Here is a 15,313-nt window from a genome sequence, read left to right as displayed (position 1 = left end):
TCTTTAAAGTGACAGAGTTTGACAAAGGTGCTGTATAAAGAACCTTTATGGGACTAATTGGTCCTCACAGTGTAGGCAAAATCACACATACAGAGAAAGCATCTGAAGAGAATGAATACATTAGTATATTTATTCAGATGGAGAACAGATTGCTCGTTATTGATATGTTATTGATTGCTCGTTTGCTTACAAACAACTATGATATGTCATTTATATATTCCAAAAATGTCATACATGTAGACAAAAACACCATAAAACAGTTTTGAAAGTGAGTTTTGAAAATTACACGTGATCTAGGATTTTTATAGAAAGCATGTCATTTAGATTGCAAGTCTGTCCTTCACAGCCTCGTTTACATCTGAAGAAAATTCAATTCACCGTCTATCCTAGCTAAGGTCTATAGTAGACGTATGGAAGTTGTGAAAACACATAGTGTTGGCAATGATTCATTTAAGTATTAGTCCATGAGCTCAGTATGCTTTCAAAATAAAAGCAATTGTATAGACCTAAAAAGTATAAAAATGTGCAAAAGCGATTATGTCAATATCTGAACAGGTATAGAGTGATTTTTAAAAAGCCTAAATGTCATTTCATAAAGGTGTGACAGTATATTAATGGCTGTGTCTCTAGTGGTCAAACCCTAAAACATTATCTTCAAGTGCAGATAAAGTCACCTACAACAATTCTACAGCATTACATGGGCAGATTAGTAATCATTTACAAAGTGGGGCATTGACAAAATTAGCTTTGCTTTTCTGGCCTCCAGTGTGCTCTCCACTTGTGTCGAGTCGACACCCCCTCCAAAATAAACCAAAGTGGAATCTTCTGAGCCACTGACATTATTACATAACAATAATTTCTTCTGGTTGTCATGGAGATGGGGTTGGGGGGGTGATAAATGTTGAGCTGAGACTCCCCCTGAATATCTCACCATGTTTGATGCCCCACCTGATCCCTGCTACGTAACACTCCCCCCTACCTGTTTAAAAAAAAAAACATTACATAATTTTCCTGACCAAGTACGCCAGCACCCACAGTTCTCCCTGTTTTTACGATTTGTCTATTTTTTCCTGCTTCTTCTCAATCTTCCTCTCTCTTTCTTTCGTTCTCTCTATCGCTCATAAGCAGCCAAGACCAAGTCAGCTCTTTATACCCGTCACCATAACAACCACAAATGTTCTGACAGATTTGCTGCTACTGCATTGCGAGGTGTAGTGCACGCAAGAAAGAAATAAAGAGAGAGGGAAAAGAAGGTAAAGCAATGCCATCCACCCACACATATTCACAACAATAAATGTACGTTCTGTTCCTTGGTCTATCAAAAATACTACTCTCTCTCTTTTGCCTGATTTTCTCTTCTTTCCTTTCCTCATCCCATCCTCACTGTATATGCAGCACTTTACATTCTCGGCCACCTTAAATACTCAGATTATGACGTGTGTGGCCGTAACGGGCATTTGGGGAGAAGATTGATGTCATTTCATTGTTTCTTCATAAAATTAGCAAGTGCACTGTGATTCTCTTGGTATAAATTTATATAAAAATTATATAAGATCAGCCTGTGTTTCTACATTGTATTTGGGTTAGTGTTCAGAGCTAATCATCTATTTACTAGCATTACTTTAGTCCAAACTGAAATGGACAAAAAAATGGTGGCATTTGGCCACAGTAGCTTATAGCTTAGTCAGTAGATGTGTGATATTTTAAGCTCTGAAATCCAGTTTTACTGGCACACAATTTGATGCTTTTCCCTGCTAAGTCCACACGTCCATAGGAACCATTCCTTCTTTGCTTTTAAGTGGTGGGAGCAAGTTCTCTTCGCACAGGAAATGCAGTGGGAAATGGACCAGAATGCCCTGGGTGGCCTGTAGTTCTTCTCTGGCTTTCTCCGCATCAGTAAGACTGAGATTCTTCGCGTTCATGTGCCCCGTTAACTCACGCAAGTTACGGATGGAGTCCAGTGGAAGACATTGGAATACCTGCACAGTGAAGAAAAGGCCAACGTTTATATTAAGGCTAAAACATTCGGGAAAACTAATCCATAACTAGTACATGCAACCATCGAGATCTCTGGGATTAGCAGTGTAAATATATGGGTAATGATAGCACAGAAGTCTATGGGAGTGGTGCTATTGTCTGTGTGACTACCACACAACCTGCAAATTACAGTAATTGCAGGTTGTCATAATTTAGACCTGCATTCAATGCATTTGTATCAGTTCAAACCATAGGTTCAAACCCAGCACAGTGACTTTTAAATGAAAACCTTTAGTTAAAGACATCAGATTCATAAATGTCATAGATGGGGTATGGAGTAATTCAGAACACAAGCCGTCCCTTACCTTCTCATAGATGACAGCATTTGTTCGGGCAATTTTGTTCCAAACATCGTTGAAGAAATGATCACTGATTGGATCATCAATGTCCAGAGTAGGGTCAGATTTTGTTCCAAGAAGTACACTGAGGAGAGGAGTTAAAGGGTGAATTTAGATAGTTACAGTTACAAAATGTTCAACAGCCCTTCTATCTACAGTAAGGGCATTTTCACAACTTACATCATTTGTTTTGTTCCGAAAGAGGGACTTCATTTGTTACAATGTTACATTTTCTTCTTGGTTCGGTTCGTTTTTACAAGGCAACCTTTCAAACCGTACAAAAATGTGTTTATGCAAGTCACATGGGAGTACAACTGTACAATTACAATTGGTCTGAGTTCCCTCTACGTCATCAATCAAGATGACTGACAAGTTCGCTTACTGTGGCTTTATTCATAACTGTCGAGACATGCAAACATTATACAAATGTAGCCGTCATACCTGCTGTTAAATTATATTCTACATTTACACAACGCAATTACACAACATTTTAAAGGGTTAGTTCACTTAAAAATGAAATTGATGTCATTAATGATTCACCCTAATGTCGTTCCTCACCCGTAAGACCCGTAAGATATTTTATATTTTAGTCTCAGAGCATACGCAGTCTATGCACACTTTACTGTCCATGTCCAGAAAGCTAATAAAAACGGGTGCGAGAAAATGGTTTAGCGAGGTCTGCAGCGAAAGAGAGAGTCGGGAGACAAACGGTAAGTGAGTGGGTTGGACACAAACTACCAACACCTGTGTCTCGTTTTAATTGCCGCGGAGAGAGTATAAAGCGCCAGGAGAGACGGAAGCTGAGAGAGAGAGATGGACTGCTGACGAGAAACGGACTGCGGGCGCGAGAGAAGCGTGAGAGGAAACCGGAAGCCAGTAACCCGGAAGTGTTTACGAGGAGTTATTCATAATAAGAGTCCCACGTTGTTGTGTGGGGATAATTTAAGTTTTTGAGTATAAATAAATCCGTCAGCAGTCCAGTCGACCCCTGTGTCCTCTTCCTTCCTTTCCACAAACTACTACACTGGTGCCGAAACCCGGGAGGAAAAAGGACCGTCGCCATGCGGTGCTGCACCGCGAACAACACCAGGCCCTGCTGGACTTAAGGACGGATCAAGAAAGGCGTTTCCAGGCCATCGTCCAGGCTCAGCAGGAGGACTGCGAGAGGTTCCGGAGCTGGATCGATCGGGAGGTTCGCACCGAGGCCGCCGGGCATGCACGTGCCGCTCCACAAAATGGGCCCCCAGGACGATCCAGAGGCCTCCTGGAGCTCTTCCAGAAATCGGCAGAGGCATGTGGGTGGCCTCGCGAACAGTGGCCGGTGCACCTCATTCCCTGCTCTCTGGCGAAGTCCAGGTGGCCGCGTAACAACTTCCGGTAGCGAACCTCCTAGTGTTCGACGACCTGAAGAGGGCCATCATCCAGCAGGTCAGCCGGTCGCCCGAGCAACATCGCCAGCACTTCCGGTCCCTGGACTGGGGCGATGCCGGTCGACCCTTGGCGATGGCCTAACAGCTCCGGGACTCCTGCCGCAAGTGGCTACTGGCCGAGGGAAGCGACGTGGATCAGGTGATCGATCTGGTGGTGCTGGAGCAATTCATCGCTCAGCTACCCAAGAAGACAGCCGAGTGGGTCCAGTGCCACCGCCCCACGTCGCTGGACTCGGCCATCGATCTGGCAGAGGACCACATGGTGGCGTGCCCAGGGGTCAGCGAACCCCTGCCTGCTAACTCTCTCTCTCCCCCTTCTCTCTCTCGCCCTGTCCCTCTCCCTAGGACACGTCCACCGGGCTCTCCCCATGCCCAGGACATTTCGGGAATCCGAGGGCTCCGCCCAGGGGAGCGGGGCTTATGGCCACCGGGGGAGATAGTGCTTCCGTTTCTCCGCTCTCTCCGCACCAATTCTCCAAACCACTCCCTGCCACTGGAGCGGCGGGTATGTCTGGGCTGGCCTGTTGGCGTTGTGGGGACCCGGAGCATTTCGTGGACAGGTGTCCCGTGATGGAGGTAGGGACAATGATCCGGGTCCCGGACGTCCCCCAGGTCACCCCCGGTCAAGCTGGCGAGTACCAAATACCTGTGAGTATCAAGGGTGGTATGTAATCGGCCTTGGTGGATTCAGGATGTAACCAAACCTCAATCCATCAAAGCCTGATTCAACCGGGAGCATTGGATACAACCCGCGTGGTTAAGGTGACGTACCGCACCTTAACCACGCGGCTTGTATCCAATGGGGATGTGGTGGAATATCCGGTTGTCCCAATTACTATTCAATTTCGGGGGGAAAAGCATAGTGTAGAGGTGGTGGTTAGTCCCCACCTCCGGCATCCGATAATTTTGGGAACGAATTGGCCCGCGTTTACGTTATGTGTGGATGCCTCTTGGGAAAATAGGGCCTGGAAGGAGACAGCGCGGGTACAGGTGGGAGAAACTGAACCAGGACCGCGGGATTCACCTTCAGAGGAACCGAACGCGATCGGGAGACTAATTCTCTCGGAGCGTGATGACTTTCCTCTGGAGCAGACACAGGATGAGACATTAAAACATGTATCGACAGGTCCGCTCCATCGATGGCCAGTCTCTCCAACCTGCCCTTCCGCTCACCTATCCGTATTTTGCCATTTTAAAAGATCGGTTGTATCGAGGGACCCAAGACACTCGGACAAAAGTGAATACAACCCAATTGTTAGTCCCAAAGAGCCGCAGGGAAATGCTTTTCCATGTAGCTCATTCGAATCCTATGGCAGGCCATTTGGGACAGGCGGCCACACTGAATCGTCTCATGACCCGTTTCTTTTGGCCGAGCATTCATGACAACGTGCGCAGGTGGTGCACGGCTTGTCCGGAATGTCAGTTGGTGAACCCACCGGCCACCTCAAAAGCGCCGTTGCGCCCTCTTCCATTAATGCAGGTCCCCTTTGAGAGAATTGGCATGGACCTTATCGGGCCATTAGAGCGATCGGCACGAGGGCATCACATTGTGTTAGTCATAGTTGATTAAGCAACACGATATCCTGAAGCAGTGGCCCTCCGCAACATTTCCACGAAAAGTGTTGCGGATGCCTTGTTTCGTCTTATCTCCCGGGTGGGGGTTTCAAAAGAAATCCTCACTGATCAGGGCAATACACTACGCAAACTATACGGGTTATTGGGCGATTCGAACTAGCATCTATCACCCACAAACGGACGGCCTGGTCGAACGGTTTAATCGCACTCTTAAATGATCCGTAAGTTCGTTCAGGAAGATGCCAAAAATTGGGATAGGTGGCTAGAGCCCTTGTTATTTGCTGTGCGAGAGGTTCCGCAAGCCTCCACGGGGTTTTCCCCCTTCGAGCTTCTCTACGGATGCCAGCCCCGAGGGGTGCTGGATGTCCTGCGAGAAACTTGGGAGGAGGGACCATCTCAGGGCAAAAACGAAATTCAATATGTGCTGGACTTGAGAACAAAACTCCACACGTTGGGGCGGCTATCAAGGGAGAGTTTGTTACAAGCCCAGGAACGCCAGAGTCAGCTCTATAACAGGGGAACTAGGCTACGCAAATTTGCACCAGGAGAGAAAGTACTTGTATTACTCCCAACGTCGAGCTCTAAATTGATGGCTAAGTGGCAGGGACCATTTGAGGTCGCACGACAAGTCGGAGATCTCGATTATGAGGTAATACGGTCCGATAGGAACGGGGCCCGTCAGATCTATCACCTCAACCTCCTTAAAAAAATGGAATGAGGCCGAATCAGTGATGTTGGCCACGGTGGTCGGGGGGGAGGATGATCTCGGTCCAGAGGCGAATGTCAAACCACGATCCCTCGCCCTGGCCCCCGGGGAAGATCACCTCTCGCCGTCCCAATTCACTGATTTGACAAATCGCAGCCGGCCGTATCGCTTACCTGAGCATAAGAAAAAAGTAGTTCAGGATGAATTGGGCGCTATGATTGACATGGGGGTAATAGAAGAATCCAACAGTAACTGGGCGAGCCCGATAGTTACGAAAATGGACGGCTCAGTCCGGTTCTGCGTGGATTATCGCAAGGTGAATGCTGTGACGAGTTGCTTGATCGGCTTGGCACGGCTCGTTTTTATTCGACATTGGACTTAAGAAAAGGCTATTGGCAGATCCCCTTGTCTCCATTATCCAGAGAAAAGATGGCTTTCACAACGCTGTTTGGTTTACACCAATTCATTCATTTATTCACCAGGCCGGACGGCTCCCCAGCCTGAGATGGGCGGTGGGCGTATATGGCAGGGGGGCAGTGGTTTAGCGAGGTCTGCAGCGGGAGAGTCGGGAGACGAACGGTAAGTGAGTGGGTTGGACACAAACTATCAACACCTGTGTCTCGTTTCAGTAATTGGCACGGAGAGAGTATAAAGCGCCAGGAGAGACGGAAGCTGAGAGAGTGAGATGGACTGCTGACGAGAAACAGACTGCGGACGTGAGAGAAGCGTGAGAGGAAACCGAAAGCCAGTAACCCGGAAGTGTTTACGACGAGTTATTCATAATAAGAGTCCCATGTTGTTGTGTGGGGATAATTTGAGTTTTTGAGTATAAATAAATCCGTCAGCAGTCCAGTCGACCCCTGTGTCCTCTTCCTTCCTTTCCACGAACTACTACAGTGACATCAGTTGGTTGATTAGAATCTCTTGAAGCATCGAAAATACATTTTGGTCCAAAAATAACAAAAACTACGACTTTATTCAGCATTGTCTTCTCTTCCGTGTTCCTCAAATAAAGATTCAAACGGCCATGAATCAATTAATCGATCAATGATTCAGATCGCCAATGTCACGTGACCAAAATGTATTTTCGATGCTTCAAGAGATTCTAATCAACCAACTGATGTCACATATGGACTACTTTGATGATGTTTTTATTAGCTTTCATACTAGCTAATAGTACTCTTAAACATAGCTTTACATGGACAGTAAAGTGTGAATAGACTGCATATGCTTTGGGACTAAAATATAAAATATCTTAAACTGTGTTCAGAAGATGAACGGAGGTCTTACGGGTGTGGAACAACATTAGGGTGAGTCATTAATGACATCAATTTAATTTTTGGTTGAACTAACCCTTTAAGGTGAAGAGGAGCTCTACTTTTTAGTAGGTTTTCAACTGTGATGTGCTGACTCACAGAAACAGACACTACTGCTGTTTATACAACACATTTACAGACCGTAGGGTGTCCCATTTGCAGTAGCGTACCGTGGGGTTTCAGTCAGGGCCTTCACTAACGAACAACACACACACACACACACGATCAACAAGCCCCACGCCATGTCGCCATAACAACACACACACACACACATACACACCCCCACACGCACACATTTGTTTTTGTGACATATTGGGACATTCCATAGGCGCAATGGTTTTTATACTGTACAAACCGTATTTTCTATCCCCTTACACTGCCCCTAAACCTACCCATCACAGGAAACATTCTGCATTTTTACTTTCTAAAAAAAACCTCATCCTGTATGATTTATAAGCATTTTGAAAAGTGACATGGCCAATGTCCTCATATTTCACCCTCTCCTGTGTGTCATAATACACACACACGCAAAATACAATAATGCACTGTACGCAATACTACTACGAACTTTGCTTTCATAGTGTTCGTTGGGAAGGGGACAAGCAAAAAGTACACGCAAGACAAAAAGGTAATTTGAATATTTATAGATGATACTGCACTCAAGTGTCACCGTTTATTAGGCAAATGGTGAAAAGAATCAAAATCAGCTGGCACAAATACTCTTAAACAAACAAAAATACGGACCAACAGAACATCCAAAGAAACAGAAAAAACACTGCTTGTTAGCTAACATTACCGGCTTGACATCATGATCGATCATTCGCACGCAGCCTGTCATCCGCGGCGGCCATAGTTTATTTCACACAGAATTCTAACACCCCGCGAAAAGTTCAGACGGCTGATGACATCAGCAGGGGGTAGCACACCGACACATCGCTGGGCCTCTGGGCCGTTCTATCACTACACATCAAATTTTGATTGGCTAATGACCCACGTCAGTCAAAGCTATGGTCCAATGGAAAATAGCAGCTTCAATGGAAGGCAAGCTATTCTACTAGTGCTGGTCCTCGGGGCTGTGATGCGTTTAGATGATGACATATTGAAAATACACCAAAAATAAATACATTCTTTCTGGAAATATAATCGTAACTATATATATATAATGATTTTGACAGGGCCAGCAGAGAAGGCCCTGCTGGCCCTGACGGCCCACCACTGCCCATTTGTCATTTCAGATTTCAAAAGGAAGCACAAGTGTCCCCTTTGTGGTCGATACTGGCCCTCGATGCACACTTTTGCAGAGCCAACACTGAAGCAAGCTCCGCAGCAAACTTCTTCCAGAGAGATAAAGCACCATTACGTCACAAAAGTGTGGACTCGTAAGAAGGGGGAGTGTTTAGAGTGCCATTTGGGACAGGGCCAAAGTGCAAGTTTTTGAAAACAATACCGTTATTGTCTCTGTGTAAACTACAAAAATGCAAAAAAATTAAAATGGTGATGTCATGCACATGCATATTATGTGTTCAGTTTTTACAAAGTAACATCGGCAACTACTGGCCTGGCATGCATATTGCAACCTTTTTAGTAGTTTTCACAGATCTGTGTAAATAAGGATCTAGTTGACAGCGTTGTCGTCTGTATGCAATTTTTAAAAAATGTTTTAAGTACATCAGTGCTGTGTAAACATGTTATTAAGAGCTTTTAATTACGTTTCACAAGGCAACGCTTCAAAACGGACCAAAGCATGTTGATAAATATCATATGAGAACCCCTCCCCCATTGGTCAGACTGTTGGTGAGTCCTTTAGTTTTGGGATTTGGTTCATCACAGCATTTGTATATTTTAAGACTGATAGACAACAGCTCTGCTGAATCAGCATTCTCCCCAAGAGTGACCCTTTCCAGAGTTCAAATCAAAAGGGTTTAAGTCTGTGGATCTGAGTGTGACTGATTTTATATATATATATATATATATATATATATATATATATATATATATATATATATATATAAAATATACACTCACCTAAAGGATTATTAGGAACACCTGTTCAATTTCTCATTAATGCAATTATCTAATCAACCAATCACATGGCAGTTGCTTCAATGCATTTAGGGGTGTGGTCCTGGTCAAGACAATCTCCTGAACTCTAAACTGAATGTCAGAATGAGAAAGAAAGGGGATTTAAGCAATTTTGAGCATGGCAAGGTTGTTGGTGCCAGACAGGCCAGTCTGAGTATTTCACAATCTGCTTAGTTACTGGGATTTTCACACACAACCATTTCTAGGGTTTACAAAGAATGGTGTGAAAAGGGAAAAACATCCAGTATGCGGCAGTTCTGAGGAAGAAAATGCCATGTTTATTCTAGAGGTCAGAGGAGAATGGGCCGACCGATTCAAGCTGATAGAAGAGCAACTTTGACTGAAATAACCACTCGTTACAACCGAGGTATGCAGCAAAGCATTTGTGAAGCCACAACACGCACAACCTTGGAGGCGGATGGGCTACAACAGCAGAAGACCCCACCAGGTACCACACATCTCCACTACAAATAGGAAAAAGAGGCTACAATGTGCACGAGCTCACCAAAATTAGACAGTTGAAGACTGGAAAAATGTTGCCTGGTCTGATGAGTCTCGATTTCTGCTGAGACATTAGAGTCAGAATTTGACGTAAACAGAATGAGAGTGGAGGGTGGTGGTGGTGGTGTAATGGTGTTGGGAGATGTTCTCTTGGCACACTTTATGCCCCTTACTGCTAAATGGGAATCATTTAAATGCCACGACCTACCTAAGCATTGTTTCTGACCATGTCCATCACTTTATGACCACTATGTACCCATCCTCTGAAGGCTACTTCTAGCAGGATAATGCACCATGTCACAAAGCTTGAATCATTTCAAATTGGTTTCTTGAACATGACAATGAGTTCACTGTACTAAAATGCCCCCCACAGTCACCAGATCTCTACCCAATAGAGCATCTTTGGGATGTGGTGGAACGGGAGCTTCGTGCCCTGGATGTGCATCCCACAAATCTCAATCAACTGCAAGATGCTATCCTATCAATATGGGCCAACATTTCTAAAGAATGCTTTCAGCACCTTGTTGAATCAATTAGTAGCATGAAGGCAGTTCTGAAGGCGAAAGGGGGGTCAAACACAGTATTAGTATGGTGTTCCTAATAATCCTTTAGGTGAGTGTATATAATTTACTTCTTACATTAGGTACAAGTAAACATCAAAAATGTGTTCAGCAAACTCATTTAGACTGATACAGTGCACCCTTGGGGTGTGGAATGCTTGCAGAAAGTCTAATAAAGCAAATAGAAATGTGAACTGTGGAATCTTTTATGTGAGGAGATTAGTGTGGAATAATTCAATCAAATCATAGGACCCAGAGACAAACATTAACACAATCACTTGAGGTCACATCCCAAGGCCAGCAGTGAAAGGTGCTGCAGACACACGCATCATTAGACGCATCGCACTGTTTCCCTTGGCAACCAAGAGATGTTCTGGTAGCTGGCAGTATGGAACGCAGCGTGCCAACACAAATTGCTCTGCTCACACACGCGCACACCTCTCTCTTTCACTCACACACTCCTACACAGACAGGGGAGAAGTTGGACAAAATGGGAAGCTGATGTGCTTTACTGCACAAACAAAAATCGATCATAGCTACAGAACCATTCTCATGTAGAAATGATGGATTACGATTATGTTAAAAGAATTTCATGGAGAGATGAGATACAAAGTGATTGGCTATTGACTACTAATGATATCATAGTCATATCTCTGTCACTCATTTCCAATGAACCGTACTTACCATAAGATAGCATATCATATCACCCTGTAGCCCAAGACTGGTTTCCCACTGAAGCTAAGCAGGGCTGAGCCTGGTCAGTATCTGGATGGGAGACCAACTGTGAAAACCAGGTTGCTGCTGGTAGAGGTGTTAGTGAGACCAGCAGGGGGCGCTCACCCTGTGGTCTGTGTGGGTCCTTACGCCCCAGTATAGTGATGGGTACACTATACTGTCAAAGAGTGCCGTCCTTCGGATGAGACGTTAAACCAAGGTCCTGACTCTCTGTGGTCATTAAAAATCCCATGGCACTTCTCATAAAAGAGTAGGGGTGTAACCCCGGTGTCCTGGCCAAATTCCCTTGATTGGCCCTTACCAATCATGGCCTCCTAATAATACTGTATTGGCTCTATCACCCTCTCTCCTCTCCACCTTTCGCTGGTGTGTGGTGAGCGCACTGGCGCCGTTGTACTGTGGCTGCCCTCGCATCATCCAAGTGGATGCTGCACACTGGTGGTGGTTGAGGAGAGACCCCTGACATGAGTGTGAAGCGCTTTGGGTGTACAGTAGTACATATGAAAGCGCTATATAAATGCCTCATTTATTCATTCATTCATTCATTCATTCATTCATTCATTCATTCATTCATTCATTCATCATGACAAACTACGTTAATTAAATACTTTCATTTGTTACAGTCATTAAGGTCAGCTATTATTGCAAATATTTCTGCCTAACAGGCAGAACGGCCTAATCTCATAATGATTCACATCAGTAAATCATAAGTTTGTAATTCAGCCCATAAGAACTAGACCATAAGACATGACAAGACATAAAGCATTTACTAAAATGATAGTAAATGCTTTAAAATGGCAACCAAAATCAGAAAGTCGTGGAAACAAACGGGAAACTACTATTGGAATGGATTGAAGAATAGCAAAAATGGCAAAGACTCAGCCAAAGACCAAAGATCGTGAAGCCAAGCTATCGGCAAGAAGCCCTCGCAAAGTCCCATTGTTGAAAAAACGGCACGTGCTGAAGAGGTTACAATTTGCCAAAGAACATGTTGATTGGCCTAAAGAGAAATGGAATGAAAGCAAGATTGTTCTTTTTGGGTCTAGGGGCCGCAGATAGTTTGTCAGACAACCCCAAATACTGAATTCTCGTCACAGTACAAGTGAAGACAGTGAAGCATGCAAACATCATGATCTGGGGATGATTCTCACACCATGGTGTTGGGCCTATTTATTGCATTCCAGGGATCATGGATCAGTTTGAGTAAATCAAAATACTTACAGAGGTCATGTATGCCAAAGAGGAAATTCCCTTGAAATGGGTGTTTCAACAAGACAACGACCACAAACACACCAGTAAGCGAGCAGCATTTTGGTTCCAGACCAACAAGATTAACGTTATGGAGTGGCCAGCCCAATTCCCAGACCTTAATCCAATAGAAAACTTGTGGGGTGACATCAAAAGTGCTGTTTCTGAGGCAAAACCAAGAAATGAAGAGGAATTGTGGTATGTAGTGCAATCATCCTGTGCTGGAATACCTGCTCACAGGTGCCAGAAGTTGGTTGACTCCATGCAACACAGATGTAAGACAGTTCTCAGAAACTGGTTATACGACTAATTATTAGTTCAGTGGTTGACAAGAAAGCTAAATCATCAAGCATGTTTCAGTTTATATAGTAAATGTTTGACTTTGTAAAGAAAAATGCAGACACTGCTATTTTTATGAACAGCCTAATATTCCTTTTTCTTCACTTTCTGTAAAGTAATAACAAATTTGATACATTTTTCTTCATGTTTTGATTTAAAATAGAATCTGCAGTGTTCCCAATGCATTTGCGTGTATTGAAATAAAAGTTATTATAAGGATTTTGAGCTTTACTTACTTTTTTAAACATTCTGCTATTATTTTGAACACAACTGTATATTTATAATGTTACAAAAGATTTATATTTCAAATAAATTCTGTGTTCTTTTGATCTTCTTATTTAACAAAGAATTCTGGAAAAAGATGACAATGGTTTGTACAAAAATATTAAGCAGCACAACACGTTTCAGTATTGATAAGCTTCTTGAGCATCAAATCATCATGTTAAAATGATTGCTGAAGGATCATGCGACACTGGCTGCTGAAAATTCAGCTTTTCAAAATATTACTGTTTTCTTTTTACTGTATTTTTAAATCAAATAAATGCACTCTTGTGAGCATAACAGAATTCTTACAAAACCAAAAATATCTCAACCCAAACCTTTAAACGGTAATGTACACTGGTTGCACTGTTATTGTTCATGCTTGCAGTTTTTGAAGACAGCTCAATAGTAAGACATTTTGTCTTGTCTTTATTTTTGGTACACACACAGCCTGGTTATCTCATCAGCTGATTCAGACTGAAAACTCACAATGCTGTGGCGATGTAGATTCAGTGCTGGAAATGCTGGAGCATCCAGTTTTCTGAGCCTTCATGCAAAGCAAATCCAAAGAAATTTTCATTCACTATGGAAATTTCCATGACTTTTCCAAGCTGTGTTTCAAATTTCCAGTTTTTCCTGTTATACTGCTCAATGTAAGTTTCATATATGTGTTTGATTAGCACGATTTGTTTTGGCTGGTGATTTTCCGACTTCTTCACAGAAAGCTTGATAAATTTAAATATATGCTTTGGTGCATCTCTGTTGCCGATTTGGACACAAGTATACACACCTGAAGCACTCCTTTCGTAAGGCGAGTGCTAGTGGTCCGGCCTGGTACTCCTCTCCATTCATGACCGAGGGAACGCTTTCCTCGTCCTCAACCAGCACTGCCAGCTCACTGTCACGACTGCCCAGCATGCTCCTGTCATTGATGTTGGCTGACCCTGATAACAACAGGAGAGGAAGGACATTTTGAAGAACTTTAGATTTGAACGCACAGGTGGATTATGGCATTCAGTTCTTCATGCAAATAGTAAGTATCATGGGTCAGTGATTTACAAATCCCATTCCAAGGTACAAATACCCCAAAGCTACTTTTAATATTTTGCTTTGTTAAACTTATATAAAATAGAAATTATTTAAAGATGTTCATCATATAGAAGTTGAGCTTTGATGATAATTTCTACCATTAAAAAGCACCTTTCTGATTGGTCTGTGTGTGTGTGTGTGGGGGGGGGGTGCTTTGAAATAGGTCACTTGTGCTAAACAAGGCTGTATTTATTTGATCAAAAATACAGTAAAGCAGTAATATTGTTAAATATATTATTATGAATTGACAGGACTGTTTAATTTATTTATGTGAAGAGAAATCTGAATTTGCTGCATTATTAAAGTCACATGATTCTTCTGATTTGCTGCTCAAGAATGATCATTTGAACAGTTTAAAACAGTTGCTGCTTAATATTTTTAACAGTGATATTTTTGATGCCTAGATTCATTTAAAAAATAAATCTTTTGTACATTTACAAATGTCTACTGCCACTTTGTATAAATTGAATGTGTCCTTGCTAAACAAATGTTGTAATTTCTTAATTTCTAATGGTATTGTAAATTTTAAAAAATGTTCTGAACCATTTTCCTGGGACACAGACAGTCACTTGTCTTATTGTATTAATCTGAAGACTAATGTCTTACCTATTATGTAGCAACGATCATCAGCGATGAGGGCTTTGCTGTGGACGTAAATGAGCTCTGTAACAGGGCATTGGCCGAGCTGAGAGTGTGTGCGCAGACCACACAGAGAAATATACTGTGTCCATTCATCCTGCACTGATGAGAAGATGAAACAGTCATTAAAACAATAAATGGCAAACCATCAGTGTGATTGGTTAATGGGTAGAGTGCTATAATGCATGGCTAAAAAAAAACAACATCAGATAAACTAAATAATTTAGTCACTTATAAACAGACAAATGAGAAATTAACAGATGGAGAACAAGACAGGATACAAAAATGTACTCTACAAGAGTGGCAGAATTACAGACAGCTAAATATGTTTCTGCCAGATACTTACTTTTTTCCTTTAATCTTGAAAGAATGGAGTGTTCTCCTCGATTAATCGTTCTACACACAGAAAAAGTTCTGTTAGCAAAACACGACTGCATATTTTGGGTGGTGATTGGTG

The 15,313-nt window shown here is 43.0% G+C and overlaps 1 protein-coding gene across 1 annotated transcript in view; it reads right to left on the bottom strand.

Moving 5' to 3' along the window:
• Nucleotides 1-103: 103 nt before the first annotated feature.
• The window catches only part of pld2 (phospholipase D2), a 34,814-nt gene continuing 19,604 nt past the window's right edge, over nt 104-15,313 (bottom strand). The window contains exons 22-26 of the mRNA XM_067438441.1: nt 15,203-15,252; nt 14,824-14,958; nt 13,919-14,072; nt 2,343-2,460; nt 104-1,979 (exon numbers count right to left, since the gene is read on the bottom strand). Of these exons, the coding sequence (XP_067294542.1) occupies nt 1,755-1,979; nt 2,343-2,460; nt 13,919-14,072; nt 14,824-14,958; nt 15,203-15,252 (682 nt within the window). The 3' untranslated portion in view covers nt 104-1,754. The remainder of the gene's footprint in view (nt 1,980-2,342; nt 2,461-13,918; nt 14,073-14,823; nt 14,959-15,202; nt 15,253-15,313) is intronic.

The sequence above is a fragment of the Pseudorasbora parva genome, chromosome 3, assembly GCF_024679245.1.
Source record: "Pseudorasbora parva isolate DD20220531a chromosome 3, ASM2467924v1, whole genome shotgun sequence".
Lineage (NCBI taxonomy): Eukaryota > Metazoa > Chordata > Actinopteri > Cypriniformes > Gobionidae > Pseudorasbora > Pseudorasbora parva.
Note: the sequence above shows the minus strand (reverse complement) of the source record. Positions and strands in the feature narration are given on the sequence as shown.